The 26,234-nt window shown below is 36.4% G+C and overlaps 2 protein-coding genes and 1 pseudogene across 4 annotated transcripts; all 3 read left to right on the forward strand.

Annotated features, from left to right (window-relative positions):
* Positions 1-1,218: 1,218 nt before the first annotated feature.
* LOC127787006 (haloacid dehalogenase-like hydrolase domain-containing protein Sgpp) lies at positions 1,219-10,006 on the forward strand. Its single transcript, XM_052314829.1, has 5 exons — positions 1,219-1,454; positions 8,647-8,761; positions 8,881-9,032; positions 9,189-9,450; positions 9,542-10,006. Exons 1-5 carry the CDS (start codon positions 1,423-1,425, stop codon positions 9,716-9,718), a joined length of 738 nt encoding a protein of 245 aa, XP_052170789.1. The 5' UTR covers positions 1,219-1,422; the 3' UTR covers positions 9,719-10,006.
* Positions 10,007-10,590: 584 nt separating this feature from the next.
* Positions 10,591-21,787, forward strand: LOC127787007 (vesicle transport protein GOT1-like). Of its 3 annotated transcripts, none has more exons than XM_052314830.1 (8): positions 10,591-10,700; positions 10,809-10,865; positions 11,037-11,121; positions 12,318-12,409; positions 12,533-12,613; positions 12,706-12,803; positions 12,886-12,967; positions 21,449-21,787. In XM_052314830.1, the coding sequence occupies exons 3-8, from the start codon at positions 11,091-11,093 to the stop codon at positions 21,485-21,487; spliced, it is 423 nt and encodes a 140-aa protein (XP_052170790.1). In that variant the 5' UTR covers positions 10,591-10,700; positions 10,809-10,865; positions 11,037-11,090; the 3' UTR covers positions 21,488-21,787. The 3 variants fall into 3 exon arrangements, with proteins under 3 accessions (XP_052170790.1, XP_052170792.1, XP_052170791.1); XM_052314832.1 differs by having other exon boundaries at positions 10,608-10,700; positions 11,041-11,121; XM_052314831.1 differs by lacking the exon at positions 10,591-10,700 and having other exon boundaries at positions 10,710-10,865.
* A 678-nt stretch (positions 21,788-22,465) lies between these two features.
* LOC127787479 (cytochrome c oxidase subunit 6b-3-like) lies at positions 22,466-25,765 on the forward strand (annotated as a pseudogene).
* Positions 25,766-26,234: the final 469 nt, after the last annotated feature.

Consider the following 26,234-nt stretch of genomic DNA (forward strand, 5'->3'; position numbering starts at 1 on the left):
AATTGTTATTTCTAATATTTTCTTCTTGAAAGTAGAAATAGATAATTTTGAAATTACGAAAGACCCCACCCCTTATCATCTACCACCCTTATAAATAAGAGGTTGCTCCTTATTTCTATATATACGAAAAATACTGTATTGAACTCATTGCATTCTCTTTTAATTTTTAATGGCTCTAATTTAAATATCAAAAAAATTGTCAAAAAATATTTACAACCTTTAATCAATTTTTTTTTATAGAAATTGAAAATTTGAATACTATTTTTTAACATTTAAATTTATTATCATATCTAGACAACAACGAATCAATATACTTTTTTTTGTTTTTTATATCACATAATGATCCCAAAGTTGGTATGGCATTAATGTGTAAAATAACAATTTTTTTTTTTTTCCTTTTTGGTTGAACACGCCCTGAACTTGGGCTTATTGCATGCGAGTCCTTAGAGCATTAAATTATTTATTTATAATTTTGAATAGAATTATAGTACTTTTAAAAAATAAATCTGTTCCAATGGTAAGTGCCAAAATAGAGATATCATTAATATTTTAATATTTTTTTATTAAATTTTATAATAAAAGTTGAAATAGACCAATTAAAAATGATGATTGAAGTTTGCATCTTTTCCTTTTTCTCTCTTCAAATATTGCAAAAATGGCACCCCAAAAGAATTGTTATTATTTTACAACCTCATATTCCACCCCATTTGAATGATTAATTTTTAATCTAGAATGTCATTTTGACAATTATGAAAATGGCACCTCAGATGCCACTTCCCATTGAAGATGCGCTTAGAATTCTATAATTGCCACTCACCCATAATTAACAAAAGAAAAATTAAAGCCTTGGAATATATTCCTTTTCTGTGAAATCACAGTTGTCCCATTGAAAGATTTAGTCTCATATATATATATATATATATATTAGCATAAAGTATTTTTAAGATATTTTATATTATAAATTTAAATCTTTTCACATTCTTTCATATAGATATTTATAATTAATTTTATTATATTAAAAATAAAAATAATATTATTTATCTGAAGATGAATCTTCAATTTAGTTAATATTTTTTATTAAAAAATAAAAAAATACAATATAAACATAAATATCTATACTTTTTTATTTTTTAATAAAAATATATTAATTAAATTAAAAATTCATCCCTAATCCAAAAGATATCGTTAATAGCACGAGTTTGAACCGAGACGGACACCGTTACGCAACTCTGGCGCTCTTATTCTCTCTCCCTAATTAATACCCCTCTCCTTCTCCTACTCCTACTCCTTCTCCCTCTCCCGTTCTCTCGCTTCACCACTCGCTTGTCTTCGATCTTCCTTCTCTGGAGTCTGAAAATTTTCCATTTCCTACACAACAGTTTCTCACTGACTGAGACAAGGTTGCTGACCGCCAATCTGATCATGGGTTCTTCCGTTGAAATCTCAGCCGACAGGTGATCATGTATATATATAGATATTTTATACATTTATATATGCGCACATATTGATATATGACAATTTTCTGCGGTTGATTTGATGTTGGAACAAGTTTAATTATCCGGGTTTCATTTGTTTCTTTGATTTATTGATGAAGTTTCTGGGCTGTGTTGCAATGCAATCCATTTCTCTCTCTCTCATTTTTTTTTTTTGCTGGTGAATGCGAGCCATTTCATTACCATGAGAATCCCCATTCCCTTTTGGATGATACAGATTTTCCTACTTATTTGTTTTTTGTGTGATTGTGGGCATGACCTTTGAAAGAAACTTCTATCTCTATGTATCATCTGTGAACTGTGATGTTTCTTGATGTGCTTCAAAACTCTGTTAATTTAGGATTTTTGGCCTATCTTTTTTGTGGTGAATATTACAGAAGATTATGAATTTGAGTGTGTTAAGAGAATTTAGGAATTTCTCTATATTTAGAAATTACTTTATTGTAAATGTATATATGTACCCCTTTGTTGTTAGAATATATATTTATATATATATATATAGTGTGATTATCCCTAATGAGGGATAATGAGCTTGTTCCTTCCTTCATCGGTAATCTACTCCTAAAACATACATGGTATCAAAGAAAGTTACAAAATGATCATCATAATGTGTGATTGCTTCCAGCAAAGAGCAGAACATCCAAATCGTTTTCCTCCTTTTCCATGGTGCTGTCGATATTGATTTTCAACAGGGAGGAACACTATAATGTTTTATTTTATTCTTTTGATTACATTCATCAAAAGGGCTTCAATTTCTCTATTCCATTGATAATAGTCCAATTTTCCATTGTTAATTGATTTTGTAATCAACCTAAGTACTTTATGGGGAGTATCTAATATCCAATTGTATATCCCACTAATAAGGGGCTTTTTACCAAGACTCTTTGTGGGTCATTGCTTGAGTATGGTAGTTGTTAGCAGCCACTTCACTATTTCACTAAAACACATGGTGAAAAAGTAAAGCGCTTCTCAAATATCAAGATGGTTGTGGAATATTGGCTCAGTGCTGGCAACAACTACTTCACATAAAGTTGATAGCAACAGCAAATTCAAAATATCATATGGCTTGACAGAAGGTCTAAGCATGTCTGGTTTGAGAAAAAGAACCTCAAAAGCCATACTGGTTTGGTGAAAAGACTTTATATAAAGCCTTTCTATCTCATTGATAAGGAACATTTTTGTTTAAACAATAATGGAGAAAAGAGAGAAAAAATTGGCTTTGATCGGTGTATCTCCCAATTGTGACAGTGGAGGGTGTTTGGCTGTCCTGCGCATGTCCTCCCAATTGTAATAGTGTATTTCATCATGCTGCTTAAGAGACAAACACCAATGCTTTGCGGGAGAAGCTGGAGAGCTTGTATGAGCGAAAGACAGCACAAAATAAAACTTTTCTGGTGAGATGGCTACTCCATGTGTGATACAGGGATGGAACTAGCATGGCCGAGCATACTAGTATTTTTCAAGATATTGTGAACCAGCTGAATAACTTGGAAATTCCCCTACCGGATGAGCTACAAGCCTATTTGCTTTTGGGTACTTTACTAGATAGTTGGACAACTCTTGTTGTGGCAATCAACACCTTAGCTCCAAATGACAAGTTGTCAAGGACCATGGTAAAAGAGAGTCTGCTTAATGAAGAAACTGGACGAAAGGAACAAGGGTTCACTACTTAGCCAGAAGCATTAATTATAGAGAAAGAGGAAAGGAATAGAGCGCGGAACCCCCAAAATTCTAATGATCAGGAAAAGCCAAGAGGGAGGTCAAAATCCAGAAAAGAAATTAAATTTTATCATTGTGGCAAGCCAGGAAATATGAAAAAAATGAGTGTAGAAAATGGAAAAGGGAGCAAGGTAAGGGAAAAGGCGAAGGGCAAAATGAAGAAAAGGACACTAGTGCAGTTGCATCTAAAGGTGAGGTAATTGTTGTGTGTGATGAAAGCTGTGTAAATCTCACATGCGAGGATTCCAATTCGGTAGTTGATTTTTTTGTCTCATATCATGTTACTTCTCAGTGTGAATTCTTCAAATGCTATACCATTGGTGATTTTGGTGAAGCTAGGATGGAAAATGATGGGTATGCAAAATTGTTGGCATGGGAGATATTCATCTAAAAATCAATCTTGGATGTGTATTGGTGCTCAAAAATTTCAAACATGTGCCATATATCCACCTTCAATTGATTTCTATTGAAGTACTTGATGATGAAGGTTATGCTAGCTATTTTGGTGATGGAATTTGGAAGCTCACTAAAGGTTTCCTTGTGATTGCTAGAGGCAAGAAACAGGCCTATATCGCACACAAGCAAAAATATTACAGAGGAGATAAATGTAGTTGAAGATTCCTCTAGTGATTTATGGCATAAATGGCTTGGCGACATGAGTGAGAAGGGTTTGAGCATTCTTATTAAGGTAATGTTTGTTAACTAAGATATAGATTGGAAAAGGTGGGATATGGAAAGCATCCCGAACAAAAGTGCTTTCTATTGTGTTTGTTAAATTTTTTGAAAGAAGTCACATGACTTCTTATCTTGAACTTTCAAGATAAATTTATCCCTTCTCCACCTTCGGATAACTTATCTTGAACTTTACAGATAAGTTATCTTGATAGAGCCTTATCTTACTCATTTTAACAAACACTACCTAAGAAGAAACTCCTCCCGTTGAAAGGTACACATCTAAATACTTGTACTCATTGTTTTATTCGCAAGCAACACAGAGTTGCATTTAATGGATCCTCCCCATCTAGAAAATCTCATGTTTTAGAGTTGGTCCACACTGATGTTTGCTCCACAAATGCTAGAACCCTTGGTGGTGCAATGTACTTTGTCACTTTTGTTGATTATTCTAGGAAAGTTTGGGCCTTTGCCTTGAAATCTAAAGACCAGGTGCTCAAGACATTTAAACAATTCCATGTCAACGTTGAAAGAGAAATTGGAGGGCAGCTGAAATGTGTTTGAGCAAATAGTGGTGATGAGTAGTCCATTTGAGAAATATTGCAAGGACCATGGCAACAGGCTTGAGACGACAATGCCTAGGACACCTCAGTAGAATGGAGTGGCAAAAAGAAAGAATCGCACAATTGTTGAAAGGATCAAATGTATGCTCTCTCATGCAAAGTTGTCAAAAGGTTTTTGGGGTGAAGCAATGAGAACTATAGTTGAGTTGATCAACATTTCTCCTTCAACTCCTCTGTATGGCGATGTGCCAGGAAAGGCTTGGATAGGGAAGGAAGTTTCATGTGGTCACTCAAGAGTGTTTGGCTGCAGGGTATTTGTTCATATTCCGAAAGATGAAAGATCCAAACTTGATGACAAGGCAAAACAATGTATCTTCCTAGGGTATGGAAATGATGAGTTTAACCACAGGCTATGGGACCCAAAGGACAGGAAAATTGTCAGAAGTAGGGATGTTGTGTTCCTTATGGATCAAATTGTTGAACACCTTGAAAAAGCAAAAAAGCCTAAGCTAGCAGGAAAGCAATCAATTATAGATCCAGAGCCTCATTCCATGTTGAATGACAATAGTGGGGAAGATGTACATGAAAAAGATGGTGGTAATGGTACAGTTAATGAGTCAACACTTGATGATGACGACTTGCTAGATGAACACGATGAGCCAATTTTTTCAGAGCCACTAGTACAGTCTCAGTTGAGAATATTAGAAAGAGAATGCAAGCCCTCTTAGAGATATCCATCCAGTAACTATGTGTCTATCACTGAAGGGGAAGAACTACAAAGTTATCAAAAGAATATGTCTAGCTAGAACAAGAAGGAGTGGTTGGAAGCCCTACAAGATGAGATGAAATCCTTGCATGAAAACCACACATTTGAATTGATGGAATCGCCAAAGGGCAAGAGAGCATTGAAGAACAAATGGGTTTTTAGGATAAAGGCAAATGAAAATAGCTCATAACCAAGGTATAACGCACAATTGGTTGTGAAGAATTTGGTCAAAAGAAGGGTATGGGCCTTGAAGAAATTTTCTCACACGTAGTTAAGATGTCCTCAATCAAAGTTGTGCTTGGTTTAGCAACAACCATGAATTTAGAGATTAAGCATCTTGATATGAAGACAACTTTTCTTCATGGTGACTTAGAGGAGGAAAATTTACATGGAATAGACAGAGGTTCCCTGTTAAGGGAAAAAAGCATTTGGTTTGCAAATTGAAGAAAAGTTTGTATGGGCTCAAGCAAACACCTCAACAGTGGTATGAGAAGTTTGATTCCTCCATGAAAAATCACGGGTATGGTAAGACAATCTCTGATCATTTTGTATTTGTGAAGAAATTCTCTAATGGTGATTTCATTATTCTCTTGGTATATTTGGATGACATCTTAATCGTTGGCCATGATGCTAAGAGAATTCAGAATTTGAAAGGTGAATTGAGCAAGTCCTTTGCAATGAAGGATTTAGGACCGACAAAACAGATCGCGATAGGAAGAATGGGAAGCTTTGGTTATCTCAAAAAAGATACCGAAAAGGTATTACAGAATTTCAACATGAGCAAACCCAAATCAGTTTGTTCTCCATTTGCATGTCATTTCAAGTTAATCTGGAAATAGTGTCCTTCAAGTGAGAAAGTAAAAGAGGAAATGAAGAAAGTCCCTTATGCATTAGCCTTGGGTAGTTTGATATATGCCATGGTATGCACAAGGTCAGATGTTGCTCATGTAGTTGATTTCTCTCAAACCTTGAAAATGAGCATTGGAATGCTGTCAAGTAGATATTAAGGTATCTCAAAGGCACTGCTAGAGTTTGTTTGTGTTGTAGTGATGGTAAACCTATGTTGGATGGGTACATAGATGCAAACATGGTAAATGATCTTAATTCTAGAAAGTCCACATCTGGGTACCTGATGACCTTCTCAGGGGGAGCAGTGTCATGGCAATCAAGACTACAAAAATGTGTTGCCTTTATCTTCCATTGAGGCAGAATATATTGCTATCACATAACCTGCTAAGGAACTTTTATGGGTGAAAGAGTTCCTACAAGATTTAAGTCTGGAGTAAGAAAAGTTTGTATTGTATTATGACAGTCAAAGTGCCATCCATCTTAGCAAGAATCCTACATTCCATTCTAGGTTAAAGCACATTGATGTGAGGTACCATTGGATTCGAGATGCACTAGAGATCAAGAAGTTTCACATTGAGATAATCTATACTGATGATAATGGATCGGATATGATGTCCAATTCCTTTTACAACCAACCATGCCTTATACCTTGGCTGTGAGTTGTTTTCATCTGCCTTTAGCCTGAAAACCCATTTGTTCTACAATGCACTCCTTCCCTTTGGAAATTACATCAATTCAAATGTGTGGTTTTCATGCAAGGATTTCATCTCATCTTGCATGGCTTTCAACCACTCCTTTTTCTAGCTAGACATAACCTCTTGATAACTTTCTGATTCTTCCCCTTTAGTGATAGAAACATAGTCATTGGATGGATATCTCTCAGAGGGGCTTGCATTCTCTTTCTGATCCTCTCAACTGAGATTGTATTGGTGGCTCTAAAGAAACTGGCTCATCATGATCATCTAGCAAGTCATCATCATCAAGTGTTGGCTCATTAATTGTACCATTACCACTATCATCTTCATCATGTGCATCTTACCCACTATTGTCATTCAACATAGAAGGAGGCTTTGGATCTATAATTGATTGCTTTCTTGCTAGCTTAGGTTTTTTTGCTTTTTCAAGGTAATCAATAGTTTGATTCTCAAGAAACACAACATCCCTACTTCTGACAATTTTCCTATCCTTTGGATCCCATAGCTTGTAGCCAAACTCATCATTTCCATACCCCCAGGAAGATACACTATTTTGCCATGTCATCAAGCTTGGATATTTCATCTTTCAGAATGTGAACAAATGCCCTGCAACCAAACACTCTCAAGTAACCATATGAAACTTCTTTCCCTATCCAAACATTTTCTGGCACATCGCCTTTCAGAGGAGTTGAAGGAGAAAGGTTGATCAAGTCAACTACAGAAGTTTAGAAAGGTTGATTCTCATGCCTACAGAGAAACTTGTCTAGTGCAAAAAGGTAGCAGGCATGGCAGCTCTCCCCACATGGACGTGAGGGGAAGATTTGTTAATTGTCCCACCCATGTGGTGGGACCCACACAAAATAAAAATAAAAAGGGAGGAGAAATGGCTAAGCCAGTGCCTCCCCTACCTATATATATATATCTGAAAATTGGAAGGTGTGGTGCAGTGGCGGTGCATCAATTTTTCTTGGAGAGAAGCAGAAGAATGAGAAAGCTGAGAAGAGAGGCAGCAGAGAGTGAAGAAGCAGTTGGAAATACAAGCAGTGCATCAAGAAGAAGAAGAAGAAGGCTCTGGTGCTGATTGTTGTACCCCATTTAGCTGGCTGACTAGGTAATGCCATCTTAGTGAGATCTATCTATTGTTTGTAGAAATCCACCATAGATGAAGAACATCTGATGTCGATACTCTTGTGGTGACCTTTAGCTTGAGCTAGAAAGGATATTTGTGTAATCCCATTGTTATACATAGCAAAAGAATATTTGCTGGCTTGGCCCGTGGTTTTCCCTTCACACTGAAAGGTTTTCCACATAAAATTCTGTGTCTTGTGCTCATGTGATTTTCTCTTGGCTGGTTATATTTGTTGTGTGTTGCTTGACTACTTAATTTGCACAAAATGAATACAGGGAAAGTGTTATTTCTGTTGCGTGTGACTTAGTAGTCTAGCCTTCCTTTCCCAACAGAGGGTTGCATGTGTTTTCATTGCTTGCATGTTTAACTTGATAGTCCCATGCTAATGAGTCTTAATAATATCATTTGTCTAGGTTAAATTTTCGTCCGTGCAACTTTTACTGGATTTGATGTTCCTTTGTTTTAGATCAAATGGTAGCATAAGAAATCAAGGGAAAACTTTGCCCGCTCTCTTGTGCCGTCTTTTTTTAATTACTAGCTACCATGTGCCAAATGCCATGGCTCATTCGCAGTTTGATACCAACTGATCTTATAAATGGGTAAAGCCATTGATGTGTCCTATTGCAGTATTAACAGTTAATACTGATCTAATGGACCGAATGGGTGGTGACATTTGTTAGCTATGAAGCACAGAAAATTTTTTAATCTATTGGAGTTTTGAAGTGGGTGGCTAACTTTTGCCTGGGCTTTGTCTAAGCAGCTTGAGTTGCCTCTCTGAAGTTGCTCCTCTTGAATTAGTACTGTTCGATATTGATGGAACTCTATGTGATTCAGATCCCATCCATTATCAGGCTTTCCGTGTGATGCTTCAAGAGGTATATTTTTCACTTTTATTTATGTAGTGTTATTTCATTTCATTTTTCTGCAAAATGAATCTTCTTTATGAATAAACTCTTCGAAGAGTTAAGAGTACGATGCTTGTGGTGTTTAACAGATAGGCTTCAATGGTGGGGTTCCTATTTCGGAGGAGTTCTATATGGAGAACATTGCAGGGAAGCATAATGACGATATTGCTAAAGCTCTCTTCCCTGAGGATTTTGAAAGGGGCTTAAAATTTGTAGATGATAAAGAAGCTATGTTTCGAAGGTAAACTCCAATTCCCACACTCCATAACCCACAACAAAAATATTCTCCTGCTATTAGGGTTTGGTTATTGCCAATCATTTTTATCTATGGTATTATCTTTGTAAGGCCCTTATAACTAATATCACTACTTATAATTTATGTTAAAAAAAATAACAGACTAGCAAAGGACAAATTGAAGGCTATAGATGGCCTTTACAAAGTGACGAAATGGATTGAAGATCGAGGTCTGAGACGGGCTGCCGTGACTAATGCTCCTAGACCAAATGCAGAACAAATGGTCTCAACTCTCGGCCTTTCTGATTTCTTTGAGGCTCTTATTATTGGGGGAGAATGTGAGCGTGCAAAGCCGTTCCCAGACCCCTACTTGAAGGCTCTTGAAGTGCTCAAGGTGTCAAAGGATCATGCTATTGTCTTTGAGGTTCTGGCTTTGATCAGACTATGCCACATCTTCTAGTTAATCTGCTGCTTAGCTACTGAGATTAATGCTTTATATGTTGTTTTTTGCTTAGGATTCTGTGTCGGGAATTACAGCCGCTGTTGAAGCTGAGCTGCCGGTTATTGGTTTGGCGGCCTGGAATCATGAAAACTTGATGAAAGCCAATCCTATGTTTCTTATTAAGGATTACGAGGACCCAAAGTTGTGGGCCGCTTTGGAAGAGCTCGACAAGAAGGCAGGCAAAGCCTGAGGCTGTTAATTACTACATCATTGAGCTACAGAAAATAATGTCCTCAATTTATGAGAGTTAGCTGATTGTGGCCACTAAATTGAACAATCATACAATTCGTCACTGCTAAATTGAGAGTTCAAATTGCAGGCGGTACATAGTAGCAATACTTGTGGAGTGGAGATTCCCTCTGTATTACCATGACCCTTTGCATTTGGGGGTTTAAGATAGAGTAATTGCTCGTATGGTTCTAAGTTTTTGCTAGTTTAGTTTCAGAGTCAATACAATTAGAACACAACTTCTTTCGAATCTTCTCCTTCCAAGGAAGCAATTTTCTGTCCTAAAATTGGGCCAAGTGAGGGTCAAAACCCTGCCGTTGCATACACATTTTGAGTTGGTCACATAATGTGTATTTTTAATCTATTCTAAAATTGAAAACATAATAGCTAAAACCACAATAATGATCGTAATTCATGACCAAGTTTCATCACAATCCACTTTCCATCTAAATTTGTGTAATAATAGCATAATGCATATGATCATTGTCATGAATGTAATATCAACCATAATTTGATCATGTCATGAATATAATTTTTATTTTTGTTGTAAATTTTGTCACACGCAATCTCCGCCAGTAAAAGGGATTGTCCGCTGAGATTATTAACATTTGAAGGTACCAAAGACCACAAGTGAGTAGAAAATACACAAAAAGATTGTCTTTTAAAAAAAAAAAAAAATTGGAACAGGCCAAGTGGGTCACGGGCCGGGCTGAAGGAGTCAAGGGTCGAGAACCCCAGCCTGGCATGGCCTGCTTGCTACGTCACTGGGCCGGGCTTAATAATTAACATCCGCACCAAACATTATCACTGAGAGCGCAACGGGTCAACTCGGCCGTTCTGATTCATTTCCGAGTCGTCATTAATCAGTTTGGCCGGACAACATCATCGGGCAAATCCCGTTCATTCCTTCGCACAGAAGGCTGAAAGCCTGAAGCTGATAATCGGTGCCCCTCTCTCTCTCTCTCTCTCTCTCTCTATATATATATATATATATATGCAGTTTAACGCGTATATGCTCACTGGCTTTGATTGTGTCGCTTATTCGATCTTAGAACCTGCTATTCTCGGAAGGCCGTTGATTCCAGTTCATTTTCTTCAGACTTGCGGAGGTACTATTTCTCGATTCATATTCCAGGCCATAGCCACGCTAGACTGATATTAGTGGACGGATATGTTTTGTGCAGATTTGTTTCTTTCTAGTTGTTTGTCCTTGTTTCGTGGTTTTGAAAATTTCGATGTGCTTCGATCTGGTCTGTTTTTGTTTCGCTTTTGTATGCTAGGCAGGTGGCTTGTTGGAATTTTGGCAATTGCGTCGCCACATCTGAATCGGCAAAATGATTTCCTTCGAAATGAACGACCGCAAAAGTGAGTGAACGGGCATTATTTCTCTGGACTTTGATAACAATTCGAATACATATGCATGTGTTTATCCCATTTGATTGTGTAGCGTATAGTTTGCCTGTAGCCCCATCGTTTTGCGACCTAGATAAATACTAAATGCGGAATTAAGGCTAGTTATGGACTGAGGTCTGACAAATATACTGCCTCTCAATTATCCTTTGCTAGCTTACTAGCCACATCGCTTGCACAATGACTGCACGAATTTGTTATCATTGGCCCGGGTTGTATCCATAGTATTTCCAGGGGATTGCCCGTGATTGTTGTTCTGAAATGATGCCATTTCCTACTAATTGATTTGGAAATTGTACTTGACTCGCTTGGGATAATATTGATAGCCTTCTTAATTATCCAAGTAGGAAACATCATTTTCCATCACCACACTTCAGGGGATGGTAGTCATTTTTTTTTTTCATTTTTCTTTCTTTTTTCCTCCCTTGCTTGCGGCCGTTCCAGTTCGCTGATGATGTATGTTAAGGCTGATGTGAAGTTTATTACTCATGACAGCCAATAATTGCCTGATGTGGTTCTGTGGATGGAGTAGTGATCTATTTCCCACTCACCTGTTCATATGCATTTAGATTGTTAGGTAATGGGCAATTATTCTGTTTGAAGGTGTTGTTACCACATCAACGAGAGTGAGCACATGAAATATACACATCACAGAGCTGAGTGAAATATCTTGCTCAGTGCTATTTGTTTACTTGTGCAAAATCTAGATGGTTTTCACGTGGACATTTTGTAGATCTTGCTCAGTGCTATTAGTTTACTTTTTGAGTTGGGGTTTGGTGTTTAAGGAGGATTGAATTGTTAATTGCCTCCACACCCTGAAGTCACCAGAAATTGATTATCTTGTAGGATGAAGAATGTGAGTATATATAAATCTCATACTTTTGCTTTTGCTTGACAAGAAATACTTCTGTTTGCTTTTGGCCATTTGTCCCATCTAGTAGTGAATGTTTACTTGGGTTCCATGTGAGTTGCACAAGTTTTGGTTTTTGTAGTGAATGTTTGCTTTTGGCCATTTGTCCTATCTAGTAGTGAATGTTTACTTGGGTTCCATGTTTACTTAATATGAATCTTGTTCTCAATGGTTTGCTGTGTCACTGGATCAATTTCAAAGTTCTGATCAATTAAAGGATTGCAACTTTGTGACAAAACAGAGATTGGGCTAGGGCTGACTGGATTTGGCATATTCTTCTCGTTCTTGGGAATCATTTTCTTCTTTGACAAGGGTCTAATTGCAATGGGAAATGTATGTAAAAGTTCCTATCATCTTTTCATTGCTCAGATTATTCTATTGATTTTCCCTTCTCATTTAGTTTACTTTAGTTTGATGTCTGTTTAACTTGGTGTTATTTTGGTGGTACTGAATCAGATCCTATTCCTCTCAGGGGTGACATTAACCATTGGGCTGAAGTCCTCAATGCAGTTCTTCATGAAACGTAGCAATTTCAAGGTCATTTTTGCTCCCTGTCTTTTTGGCTCCACCAATGATATTCTTATTTTCCATTTTTTGTTTACCTCTCTGTGCTTGTGATAATTGTACAGGGAACTATTTCTTTTGGTGTGGGATTTTTCTTGGTTGTTATTGGATGGCCCGTGTTGGGAATGATTCTAGAGGCATATGGGTTTATTGTTCTTTTCAGGTTAATTGTATTTCCTTCTGTTTTTTTATGATGCGCTATTCATATTTCCTTATTTTAAGATGCTGATGGGTATTCTATGCAGTGGCTTTTGGCCAACATTGGTGGTTTTTCTGCAGAAGATACCTTTTCTTGGCTGGGTGTTCCAGCAGCCATATGTTAGATCGGTACGTTTCTTGCAATTCATTACAGTGTTCTTAGAGAGAATTCTTTTGGATTTCTGCTGGTTGTCTCCCTTCACTGGAGCCATGTATATATTGGCTAGCTTTCTCTATGTAATTTATGTTGGGATTTGTTTTTGGGAAAGGTTTAATACATACGAAGGCCCCTCAACAGTTAAAAAATATAGCGTTTGATCCTTGAAGTGCAAAACGTCAACAATTGGTATCTAAACTATTAAAAAATATTGTTTTAAGTTCTTGTCGTGACGACTCATTAGCGTGTGCACTCACATGCCCATTTCTCCAAGTGAATGCCACGTTAGCAAGACACATCAAATTAGACTTAATATATAAATATGATATTTGATCTCTCAACAATTAAAAAAAAAAAATTGACATTTGGTCCCTCAACAATTAAAAAAGTTTGACATTTGGTCTCTGATATGAAAAAAAGACCAAATTTAATAAAATAAAATAAAAAACCTAAATTTCATACAAGACCTAAAAATATTCCAAAAACTCATTCCATTTCCAAACTTTTGGAATGGAAAATGGAAAGATTGTTTGATTTCCATTCTGCTGTTTAAAAAATTGAAATGGATTTCCAAAATTCTGGAAGCTCCTAAAAGTGGGTTCTGAGTACATTCCATTTAATTTCTTTCCCACCTCTTCAATTTTATAATATATAATATAATCTACTTCAATTTTATAATATATAATATAATCTAGTATATCGTATTAAAAAATTACAATTATTAATTATTATTATTGGTATTATATTTATAATATAATTATATTAAGAAATCACACCTATCCACAAAAATAAAACACTATTTTTAGCTTCAATTTTCATGTTTTTTGACGAATGACAGCAAACTGAAATGAACACAATATGAATGGAATGAAAACCAACACTGAAAACAAGCACAAAAGAACTGACAGCATTTTCAAACAGCCCCTAAGAGTTATGTTTAAGTTTCTTAACCGGGAAAAAGAATGTTAAGAAAACGCTATGAATGTGATAGGAGGGTTTATGTGTGAGAATTTATCCCTCAAACAAGTAGAAAAGGAATGGTTGAATATTGAGGTTGTATATCCGTGTGTTATAAAGTCTTTCTTGTCACGTACCTAGGAGTATAGGAGGGTCAATACTGTAATAGGAATATAATAAAGGGGGTAACCTTGTAATAGGTTTATAATAACTGTTAAGATATATTGTTAGCAAGTGGTTAGGCTGTTAGAAGTCAATGACGCCTATATAAGGCTGTTGTTAGGAGTTTGTTGGACATGCTTGAATTGATTAAATAAATTTCTAATTCTCTCTCTACAATTCTCTACAATCTCCCTCTCATTTTCTCTCTATTTCTTTTCCCCATTTCTCTCTACATTCTTTCCCAATTTCTATCCATTTCTTCCTCCCAGCATTATGTTCTTAATTCTATTCATCAGCTCCTTCCAATTGTCATTCCAATCCTAGGCTAAACCCTAGGGTTGTGACATTTCTTTTGGGGAATAATGCCGGTTACTGAAATTATAGAGGCTAAAATCCACGTGGGTGCCAAGCAAGCACGACTAGGTTAATTGCATGACACCAAATTCAATGAGTTTTGGTTTTAGGACTATTGGACGATGAGATTGGGTGTTCAAGTTTAAAAAAAGGAAGATAAGGTGGTTGGATAAGATAAGACTTCAAGATTTAAAAGATAAGGTAGCCTAGAAGATAAGATAAAGCTCCAAGATTCAAGGGAAAGAATATGCTTGAAAACAAGAGATAAATTCCCGAATATTAGTAACTGTTATCTAAATTTGAATTTATTCCTATTTTCTAGGAGATAGAATAGATATATTGTATTTGTATAAATACCTCTACTAAGCTTTCAAGAATTCAACTTATTTCACGGTATCAAAGCCAAGTCCTAGTAACCTAGATCTTAAGGTCTAGGTTGTTTAAAAATCATGGCCAAAACTCTACTAAACCCAACCATAACTGAAGCCTCAGCCACGAGTTCTCCTAACCCTCATTCTCAGTCCAATTTTTCTACAAACCCTATTGATAACCATCATCTACAGATTACTCAACATAAATTGAATGGAAGTAATTTCAAAGAATGGTTTCAATTTGTTTTGCTCATGATCAAAGGGAAGGGAAAAGCTAGATACTTGACAGGAGCTAATCCTACCCCACCAAACATAGCAGCAAATTATGGCATTTGGGAAGCGAAAAATTTAACTATCATGGCATGGCTTATTAACTCAATGGAGCCAAGGATCGGTAGAACTTATCTCTTCTACAAGATTGCAAAAGAGATTTGGGATGCAGTCCAAGAAATATACTCAGATTTGGAGAATACCTCTCAATGCTTTGAAATTCGGTCAGCCATTCGTACAACTAGACAAGGTAACCTTAATGTTACAGGATACTATAATGTTTTGAATGAGTTATGGCATAAGATGGATTTATTCTACACTATTAGTTGGGAGTGTCCAGCTGATTGCACAAAATACACTAAAATGTTGGAAAATGATCATTTTTTTATTTTCTCCATGGTCTTAACTTGAATTTGGATAAAGTTCATGGAAGATTATTAGGTACTAAACCTTTACCTAAACTGAGAGAGGTGTGTGCTGAGGTAAGGAGAGAAGAAAGTAGGCATAAGGTGATGCTTACCCAACAAACAGACTCACTCTTAGGCCCTCAAAATTCTGCTCTTGCTACTGTAAAAAAAGAGGATACTTTGTTAAGAAATAAAGGGAAGGACAAGCAGTGGTGTGGCCACTGTAACAAACCATAGCATACAAGGGAAACATGCTGGAAGATTCATAGCAAACTAGCAAACTGGAAGCCATGAAATAAGAGAGAAACAACTAGATCAGCCTATGCTACCAAAGTTTCCACTAAACCTAAGAACAACACAAATCTAAACCTATCTGCCAAATCAAACCACATGTACAAACCCCTCAAGTCCTCATACTCCTAAGCCAACAACTTCAATAGCTCTACAAGGTATTCTTCAGTATTCACTAATCACGAAAGCTCCCTAAACATGTTTGGATAGTGGATACTGGTGCATCAAATCATATGTCAAGTTTGGCTAATTCTATGATGGATTATACACCTTGTAGCACAACTATTAATATTTCTATGGCTGATGGCACAACCTCTTCTGTCTTGGGGTTTGGAACAATGTGTTTATTAAATCTAAAGTTGTTCTACATGTACCTAGATTATAGTATAATTTACTATCAGTTAGTATACCTACAAGAGACATGAATTGTAGTGTGACTTTTTTTCCCATCCTATTGTATATTTCAAGACTAGTCTTCAAGGATGATGATTGACAGTGCTAAGGTAAGAGATGGCCTTTACTATATGTCAAAAGATGTCCCAAATTCTCCAACCAATAAAGTTGTCCTTATTGTAACGGCTAATGCCAATGTTCTGTTGGCGCATAAACGCCTAGGACATTCTAGTTTCTCATATCTAAAATCCTTGTATCCTCACCTTTTCATTAATAAAGAAGAATCTTTTCAGTGTGAGCAATGTACTCTTGCTAAACAACCTCGTTCTCATTATTCTATACAGCTCTATGAACTATCTAAACCTTTTCACTTGATTCATAGTGATATTTGGGGTCTTGCTAAGCATCCCAATATCTCAGGTTCCTGTTGGTTTATAACCTTTATTGATGATTATACTAGGGTTTGTTGGCTCTGTCTTATAAGAGAAAAATCATAGGCCAGTAGCACCTTCAAAAGGTTTCACAAACTCATTTTGAATATGTTTTAAACTCCTATTCATATTCTTCAAACTAATAATGGCTGAGAATATTTTTTCCCATGATTTCACTGATTATTTCATCAAAGTGCATGTCCATACACCCTTCAACAAAATGGGGTGGTTGAAAGAAAAAACAAACATCTTATTGAGGTGGGCCGAGCTATGATGTTCACTACCTATGTTTCTCATTCCTATTGGGGGGAAGCTGTTCTTACCGTTTCTTATCTCATCAATCATTTTCCCTTTAAAGCCCTGCAATTTAGAAATCCTCTTAACACTCTTCGTGATTTGTTTCCTTATGTTCATCTCCTTACTTCTCTTTCTCCCAAGGTTTTTGGTTGCATTGTATATGTTCACAATAATAAGCCCTCACAGACCAAAATTGAACCAAGGCACTTAAGTGTATCTTTGTTAGGTATTTTTCTTCCCAAAAAGGATACAAGTGCTATTGCGCACCCCACCCCACCCCCCCTCGCAAATTTTTTTTGTCCTCTGATGTAACATTCTATGAGGATCACCCCCTTTTATCCTCTTACATCTTCTTTAGAGGAGCTTGCCAGTGCAGAATGGCCTTGGGATCCCCTCATCTCTCTCCCTCTGCTTGCTTCTATTCCCTCTACATTGCTAGTATGTTTTCAAGGAGGAGCATTAGCATCAACTCCTAACAACATACTGGTAGCATCTATTGACCCTCCTAATACCTCCTCTATGCCTGATCCCAAACAACCTTACTCCTACTCCTAAAACAGCTCCTGACACTCACCTTCCAGCCCCCGATAGTCATCTCCCAACTCCTAACAGTCCTCTCCTAGCTTATTATAGGCGGCCTAAAGGCCATCAACAACCTCAGCACAGTTAGACATTGAATTCAAAGGTTGGTCCATCTGAGGAGCCTAGTCAATCTGAGGACAACACTACTACAAGGATGGATGATTTGGATTGGTCTGTTCCCATAGCACTGCGAAAAGGGGTAAGGTTATGTGTTAAGTACCCTATTTATAATCATTTGACTTATTCAAAGTTGTCTCCTCAATTCAAGGCATTTGTTGCAAGCATAGACAACATTGAAATCCCCAAAACCATCCAATGTGCTATGAAGGATCCTAAGTGGAAGGTTGTTGTTTTGGAAGAGATGAAAGCCTTAGTTGGTAATAATATCTAGGATATAGTAGAATTGCCCTTAAATAAAAAGGTAGTTGGGTGTAAGTGGGTATTCATGGTAAAACATCATACAGATGGAAGTGTTGAAAGATATAAGGCCCGATTAATGGCCCAAGGATTCACCCAAGCCTATGGGATTAACTATGAAGAGACATTTGCTCCTATGGCTAAATTGAATTCTATCAGGGTATTACTCTCTATTGTTGTTAATTTAGAGTGGCCTTTATATCAATTCGATATCAAAAATGTCTTCCTCAATGGAGATCTGGATGAGGATATATATATATCAATTCAATATCAAAAATGCCTTCCTCAATGGAGATCTGGATGAGGATATATATATACGGGTTCCATCTGGTTTTGAGCAAGAAGTGGACAGTGGAAAGGTTTGTAAGTTTAAGAGGTCTGTATACTGGTTAAAACAATCACCAAGAGCCTAGTTCAAGAAGTTCAGCATGACCCTAAGTCGGTTAGGGTATAAATAGAGCTAAGCAGACCATATGTTGTTCATAAAACACACAGCTAATGGAAGGAAGGCTATATTGATCATCTATGTGGATGATATTATAGTGGCAAGAGATGGCATGCAAGAAATAGTGATCTTGAAGAAACAATTGAGAGCTGAATTTGAAGTCAAAGACCTAGGAACAATGAGGTATTTCTTAGGAATGGAGATGGCTCGAGTAAAGGACTTTTCATCTCACAAAGAAAATATACACTTGATTTGTTAAAAGAAACAAGCATGTTAGGGTGTAGACTTGCTAGAACACCTCAAGAAAAGAGCTGGAAATCTGGAGAAATCAGTGATGATGCCCCGGTAGAGAAGGAAAGATACCAACAATTAATCTACTTATCCCTTACAAGGCCGGATATAGCCTATACAGTGAGTGTAATAAGTCAATATATGCATTCTCCCACCCAAAGACATATGAATGTTGTTTTTCATGTCCTAAGGTATCTAAAAAGGACACCTGGAAAGGGATTGCTATTTCAAAAAACAACAGAAAGGGGAATTGAGGGCTTTGTTAATGCGGATTGGGCAAGATCTATTGAAGATGGCCGGTCAACTTCAGGGTATTGTACTAAAGTATGGGGAAATGTGATTACATGGAGGAAGTAAAAAGCAATCGGTTGTTGCCTATAGTAGTACTGAGGCAGAATTCTGTGCTATAGCTTAAGGAATTTGTGAAGCGATTTGGTAGAAAGGCTTATGGAAGACTTACATATTCCTTTGTCACAGCAAACAAATGTGTACAGTAATATTAAATCAACAATTTGTATTGTTAAAAATTCAGTTTATCATGATTGAATGAAGCATGTGAGAATATACCGAAGTTTTATAAAAAGGGAAATTGAGAAAGGAGGAATTAATCTATCCTATATTTCTACAGTAAGTCAAGTGGCTGATGTGTTTACAAAAGCCATGGCAAGACCAGGTTTCAAATCTCTAATTGGCAAGTTGGGAATGTCAAGTATTTATTTTCCAGCTTGAAGGGGAGTGTTAAACGATGAGATTGGGTGTTCAAGTTTAAAAAAAGGAAGATAAGGTGGTTGGATAAGATAAAACTTCAAGATTTAAAAGATAAGGCAGCCTAGAAGATAAGATAAAGCTCCAAGAGTCAACGGAAAGATACATATTGAAAACATAAGATAAATTCCAACATTTCGAATATTAGTTACTTTCATCTAAATTTGAGTTTATTTCTATTTTCTAGGAGATATAATGGATATTTTGTACTTGTAAATACTTCTACTCGGATTTAATAATATTCAAGTAAGCTTTCAAGAAGCTTTCAAGAATTCAGCTTATTTTAAGGACCTATCTTATTTTCTCTATAAATAGAGCCACATATCTAATTATCAGATGGTGCTTGGGTGCACCACTTAGGATGCAAGTGAGATTTTGAGTTTGGGTGTATTGGGGTTTGGTGTTGAGTGAGAGAGTTTTTTTCTTTGCTGATGAACTTAAACAATTTGCCGAACCATGAGATGTGTCTCTGATTTTGATCCTCCATGGGTGTTGTGGAATTTAGTTACTATATTTGGTTTTCCCAAGAAGTGGTATCAAAGTTAATTACCTTAACAAGTCCAGTAAGATGAAGAGTCTTTTTTTATAGGTCCTTTGATCGATGAGATACCGGCCACATTTTAAGGAGGTGGATGGGTATATATGCCTGTCCTCCTTGCATCTGTAATCAGATCTTCCACATCTTGTAGCATTTTCCTAGTTAATAGAGTGATGTTGAGCTTCTCTCTAGTTTTGCTTACTTTCTCTTTCTATCGTTATTAACAGTGTGCTTGTAGAGGGGATGGAATGGAAATAGATGAGAAGTGGTTCACCTCGTTTGGGAGACATTATTAGTGGATCAGAATAAAAATGGATGGAAAGTATTTCGAGCCAAATTTCCATTTTTTCTCTCTCCCAAGTTGGGTTTGTTTGGGGGGGGGGTTGCATGGACAAAACTAACCTCTATTTGTATAAATATCCAAGTCTCATCTTTTTTATATATCTATTATGAGGGTGCAATTGTCATTTGTTTAATAATTTTCCACTTCTTTCATTTTCATGGCTCTTCCAAATGAGGAGAAAGTACTTTACTTTCCCTCCTTTTCGAAATGGGGAGAAAATATTTTCCATGTCATTTTACTCATTTTTCATTCATTCCATTCTATTACTAGCTCTCTCCCAAAAAAAAAAAAAAAAGCTTAAGGCACATGCTGGTTACACTTACTTGGCAACCAAGGGGGCTTGGGTTGTGCCAAGTGCCAACGACCTACTTGTCTTAGAACGTAACTTGACTTGGGCTTGTATACGACATGGAATTAATATGTGCCAGTATTGAGCATGATTGGTGTTTATTAATGGCCCTTTTTAGGCCTCAGATTTGCCCACTGAATAACCTGGGATACATAGTCACCTCAACAGAACTTGGCACCAACAAAAGGTCATGATGATACTGGATGATAGAAAGGAAGACGCCATGTTTATTTACTTTCAATTCTTTGGCCTACTCCTTGCACATCATATAAGTTAGAATAAATAATCATGTGACTAGGAACTTGACCAAGTGTATGACAACAGGATGACAGAAATGAACGCATTGCAATAATTTGGTGAGACGTTTGGGTTGTTAAATTGGATTCGCCCTACTATTTTCGGTGGCATGCTTTCATTACCCAAGCACTAGATTAATCGATCGACCCAACAAGTGGATTGAATTAAGCATAATCATACTTTGCACAATGGCTATGCTCCACCCTAAATTTCTCTATGCGATATTTTGAACTCGCATCTTTACCTGCCGCTCAACGGCACATTTCGTGTAGTCCAGAAGGTGGTATAATCACGAAGTGCACTTTCATTCTTGTGGTCTATTGTAGCCAGTACAGTTCATAAAATGTTCCTACTGTTCAGTCCTCAGACGTTTACTTCTCTAACCATTTGAATGCTATGCCATCCTGGTCGCCCATTAATGAATGATCTCGATCTCTTTATGTGTTTAGGCCTTAAAACTTTTGATCTGAAATCTGCTTATTTCGTTCTGCAGTTCTTTGATCGTTATCGCGGCAAAAGGGTGCCTGTATGAACCTTAGATCCATGGAAATGCAAGGAAGCTGTGCAGCTTGACCTACTTGTTAACGGTTGTAAAGTACTTGCAGATGAATGATTCTGGTAGCAATGTGGCAATCTTTACGTCATTCCCGGCTGTTGATATGATATACCAGTGCTTTCTGTTTCCTTGATTTTCTTAGTGTTGGTTCTGAATTGATGAATCTAGCATCATACTTAGAAAGGGATATGTCACCACTCTCTGTTTGCATCTACTACATGTATCAATGTACAGGTTTCATTCATTTTTATTAATCTCTACCTTTTGGAAGTGCAATTTCGATCTGAGTGAATATGTTTGGATTTCTTAATTCTCTTTTAACTTCAAAAAATTATGTGGGCACATGTGCCTAATTTATCATCACTAAGCATATCAAATCAATTGTATTTAGTGTATTAATGAATTAAACTTTTCGCTTTGTGAGAGCCCGTGGAGTCCGTTTTTATCCGTAATTTTTTTTTATTTTTTTTAAAGAATAACTATTTTCTCAATTTAAATTGTAATTTTTGAATAATTCTAACTGGTACTAATATGTTTGAAATTAAGATTTTCTCATACATGAAAAGAAAAAAGAACATTTTTATACATGCGTTATCACGGTGAATTCTATTTATTAATTCTTTTCATTCCATGGGCAACCAAATATAAGAATAAATTTTCTTGAAATTGAGTTCTCAATGCTTTCTTACCAAAAGGAAATTATCCAAACGAGCGTAAGTGCCACGTGCTAATACGTAGCCTCCCTTCACGACACCTCAACAAACTCCCACGGCTACGTGGCTATGTCGCAAGCAAAGGTTGATGACACGATTGGCCGAAACGAAACTTAAAGCAGTTGCAGGTTGCAGCATTCAAATACGGAGCGCTGGAGCAGCTTATGCAATCGGACGGAAAGAAATCAGAGAGAGAGAAAGAGATCGGAATAGAAGAAGAAAGAAGAAGAAGAAGAAGAAGATGTCGGTAGATTCGGCCGTAGATCCGCATGACAAGATGAGGGCCAGAGATGTCAGCAAAGTGGCCACCGGGCAGCAGGCTCCGAGACCCGCTCATGAGCCCGGCTCCGTCTACGCCTCCAAGGCCCCTCCGATGCCCTCTCTCAAGGTCTCTCCCTCTCTCAAGGATATAGTTGAGGAGATAATAGTTGAAGAGTTTAGAGCCAATTTAAGGGAGATTTGATTTGATTTTATGTTTTCCTTTTAATTAGAGAGAGTGATTAGGGATATAACGGATAATAGCGTCATGTGTGCTGTTTGAATCGATGAACAGGTGGAGGAGATAGGTACGGCGCCATTCGACTGGAGGTTCCCCCACCACCAACCAAACGCGCCATTGCTACACTCGTTACCTTGAGTTCCACAAGTTCGTACGCTACGGCTCTTTCTCAAACCAAATTTCCTTTGTATTCCCTGTAAACTCCAAAAAATTTTCTTTTCGTTACTTTTTAGGTGTATTCAAGCAAAGGGTGACGACGCAGTAGAGTGCCACAAAAGTTTGCAAAGTACTATCGCGCTCTATGCCCTTCTGACTGGGTAAGAATCTAATTTAATAATTTCACAGGTGATACGATCATGCGTAGATAAATACTGATACACATCCACACCCCTCGGATCATATGTCACTATTTTGATATGGAAATACAGATTTCTAATTCACTTTTCTGTTTTTTAAGAGTGGAAACGTAGCTGTATATACTTGCCTCGCTTAACATTGATGACTTGTAATTGTTTGTCTTCATTTTGATGATTTTGGGATGACGAGCAGATTGAGAGGTGGAATGAGCAGAGACAGCTTGGAATATTTCCGGGCCCAATTTAAAACCACAAAAAAGAAAAAAAAGAAAAAAAAAAAAAAGAAAGGTGGGATCGTGGCCAAGCACTCATGTCATGTGAAAGAACTAAGAAGCTGCAACGCAATGGTGGACTGGCACCCATAATTTGCCATTGTGTATGTTTCGCAATGGAACTCTTCCTCCCCTCTTGCTCAAATATAAATCTGGTCATGTTTAGTGATACTTTTTTGTACAGAAAAGTAAAAGAAATGTTTCAAAATTAGGTTTTTTGAGATTGTGATTGGCACAAATTTGAAATTAGATGGAGATGAAATAGAAATTTTCATGGTTTTGGTGTTGAATGTATAGAGTCACACAATATTATTATATAATCCAACACACAATTTAAAGAAAGTGAAAAGGGAATATTCAGAATTTACAGTCGTTTGGTTCTTCCTTGCCTGAGTATTTTTCAGACATTGGTAGATCTAATATTAAATAATACTACACACAATTTAAACAACACCCAATTTCAAGAAAGTTATAAAAGAATATTCAAATTTACAGTCAAATTCTTTCTTACCCGAGTATTTTTTAGGCATTATATGTCGAATTAACACATTGAGATTCATGTTTAGATTAAATATTTTTTAATATTTCCTCTGCTCTCTTTGATAATTGTGGAATGGTTTTCAATGATATAGATTAACATAGTTTTTATTTATATAAAATACTGTATTTTGGATAAGAAAGCAGCTTAGTCTTTAGGGTTTTTTTAGCTCTCTTCATTGACCAACTTAATGGCAAATCAGTTCTGGGTTCATATTATACATAAAAGTAATAAGATTGCATGATGGATGATCTCCTTTATGATGTCGCACCACCTACAAGCATAAGGATATAGTCTGATATAGATTTTTTATCATTTAAACTTGTTAAATCTACATCTGCATGATTTATAAACTCAAAATGATTTAACTCTTTTATAAATAAGCATGTGATTTCTAGTTTTTTACAAGTAACTCATCGCCTTCTCTTTGTAACTACCATATGTGCTGGGTTTTTGGTCCGTTATTATGTGGAGAAGCCCAAAACTTATTTGGCACATGAGCAAGAAACCCAAGGCCCCTTGAGGTGTGTGTATGGGCAATCGTGTGTTTTTGAACAAGAAAAGAGATGAGAGTTGGAGAAGAGGTGTGTGGAGTGTGCGGTTTGATCAAGTGATCGATTGAGGCATTATTCGTGGTTCCATCTTGTTGATTTTTGGTCAATTTGTAGAAGATATCTGGTTCTTCATTCTAATAGTCGGATTAACGTTTTAAGATTTGTAGATCCGATTATTGGTCTCTGAACAGAGGATTTGTTGTTTGGAATTTTCTAAGTTGAACAGTAGCGAATATTTTTTTGATCATTTGTAGATATGAGGGTCATCTGTAGTTTGATTTGACTGATTTTTAGTTAGCAAGCATAGGACATCTGGAACTTCAATATTTTGGATGGTCAGATCGTTTATTTGAGTTCCAAAACTCTAGTTTTGTACTCTAAAACAACAGCCTAATTTCAATTATATCTCTTTAGTCTCTCTTTTGTGTTATGCTTTAAAGTTGTTCATGATAGCTAGCTGATTGAGGTTATGTACCTGTTGTTGCTGCTGAACAATCATTTGTAGAAGCTTGTTATTCATGGTGGAATTTTTTGGAGTGGACCATTGGGTCTCCTAGTTTTTACCCTTTCACATTAAAAGGGGTTTTCCACATTAAAAATTGCTTGTCTCGTGCCTTAAAGTTTTGTTCTTGTTTAAATTATTTTTGTGTTTCATATATTGTGGTGTTTGTTGTGCCATTGTGTTTACTTCTCACAGATTCAATCAAATAGGGAGAACAAGTGAATCTTTGGTTATTCTCTCTCTCCCATCAATATGTTCATGTCCATAATTAGATAAATATTTGCCAATAAGACTCACTACATATACAACATCATGTTTATTATAAACATTCATATTTATCAAACTACGCACAATACTATTGTATGGAATTGTCTTTATAGAAGATCTTTCAACATCAATCTTAGAATATTGTTTCTTACTGTTGTAAAAATAAGAAAAACAAGATCAAAAGCCTGAGACGTGTTAGACACTATCCTCAAGGATATTTCGCCGACGTAACGTATCCACCAGGATTCAATAGGCTCTTCTAATTTGAAACCAAGAGCATGAACAACGAGAGAATTTTAATAGAAGAAAAACCTAACAAACAGAGAGCAAAAGGTGTTTAGGGGAGGGAAAGACTAGTGTTCTCATTATATTTGAAGCAAAAGCCAATGATGATATTTATAGCTGCCAAATCATGTGAACATTGACAACTAATCGGAAAATAACTTGGCTCGTTAGAAGGAAGAAGAGAAGAGAGAGAGAAAAATAAGTGAAGAAGCTATGGAGAGCAACCATTGTGGCCATTGTTGCTGCTGCGACTCTAAAGTAGTTCCCACTACTGGAAACAAATCTTTGAGTTAGGGTGAAAAATTGAAAGGATAAGAAGCTCAACTTTCTCTCTTTTTCTCATCCAAACTCCAAACAAACATTAAATCCAAGATATTAGATAAGCTCTGAAAACTTCTTTGGGCACATGTAAACAATTTGACATAAAATATGCAAAATATTTGATAAACGCCTTTTGAAATATTTTTATTTATAACAATCCTCCACCTATTTTAAAAGGCTTCAAAGGAAATGAATTTGGTTAGGTTTACTCATAATGATATAATACATCAAATATGGTGTCTTTTGGACTATGAACTAAGCCTAGATTGAATGAGATATAACTTACAAAATAAATTGTGAAGATTAAATCTTCTATGAACCATAAATTTTAGTGAAAATTATAATCTCACTAATCATATTATATTTCTCATATAATCTATTGTTCAATGCGATTTTGCACGAATAGGTCGTGCATG

Source organism: Diospyros lotus, chromosome 12 (assembly GCF_014633365.1).
Source record: "Diospyros lotus cultivar Yz01 chromosome 12, ASM1463336v1, whole genome shotgun sequence".
NCBI lineage: Eukaryota > Viridiplantae > Streptophyta > Magnoliopsida > Ericales > Ebenaceae > Diospyros > Diospyros lotus.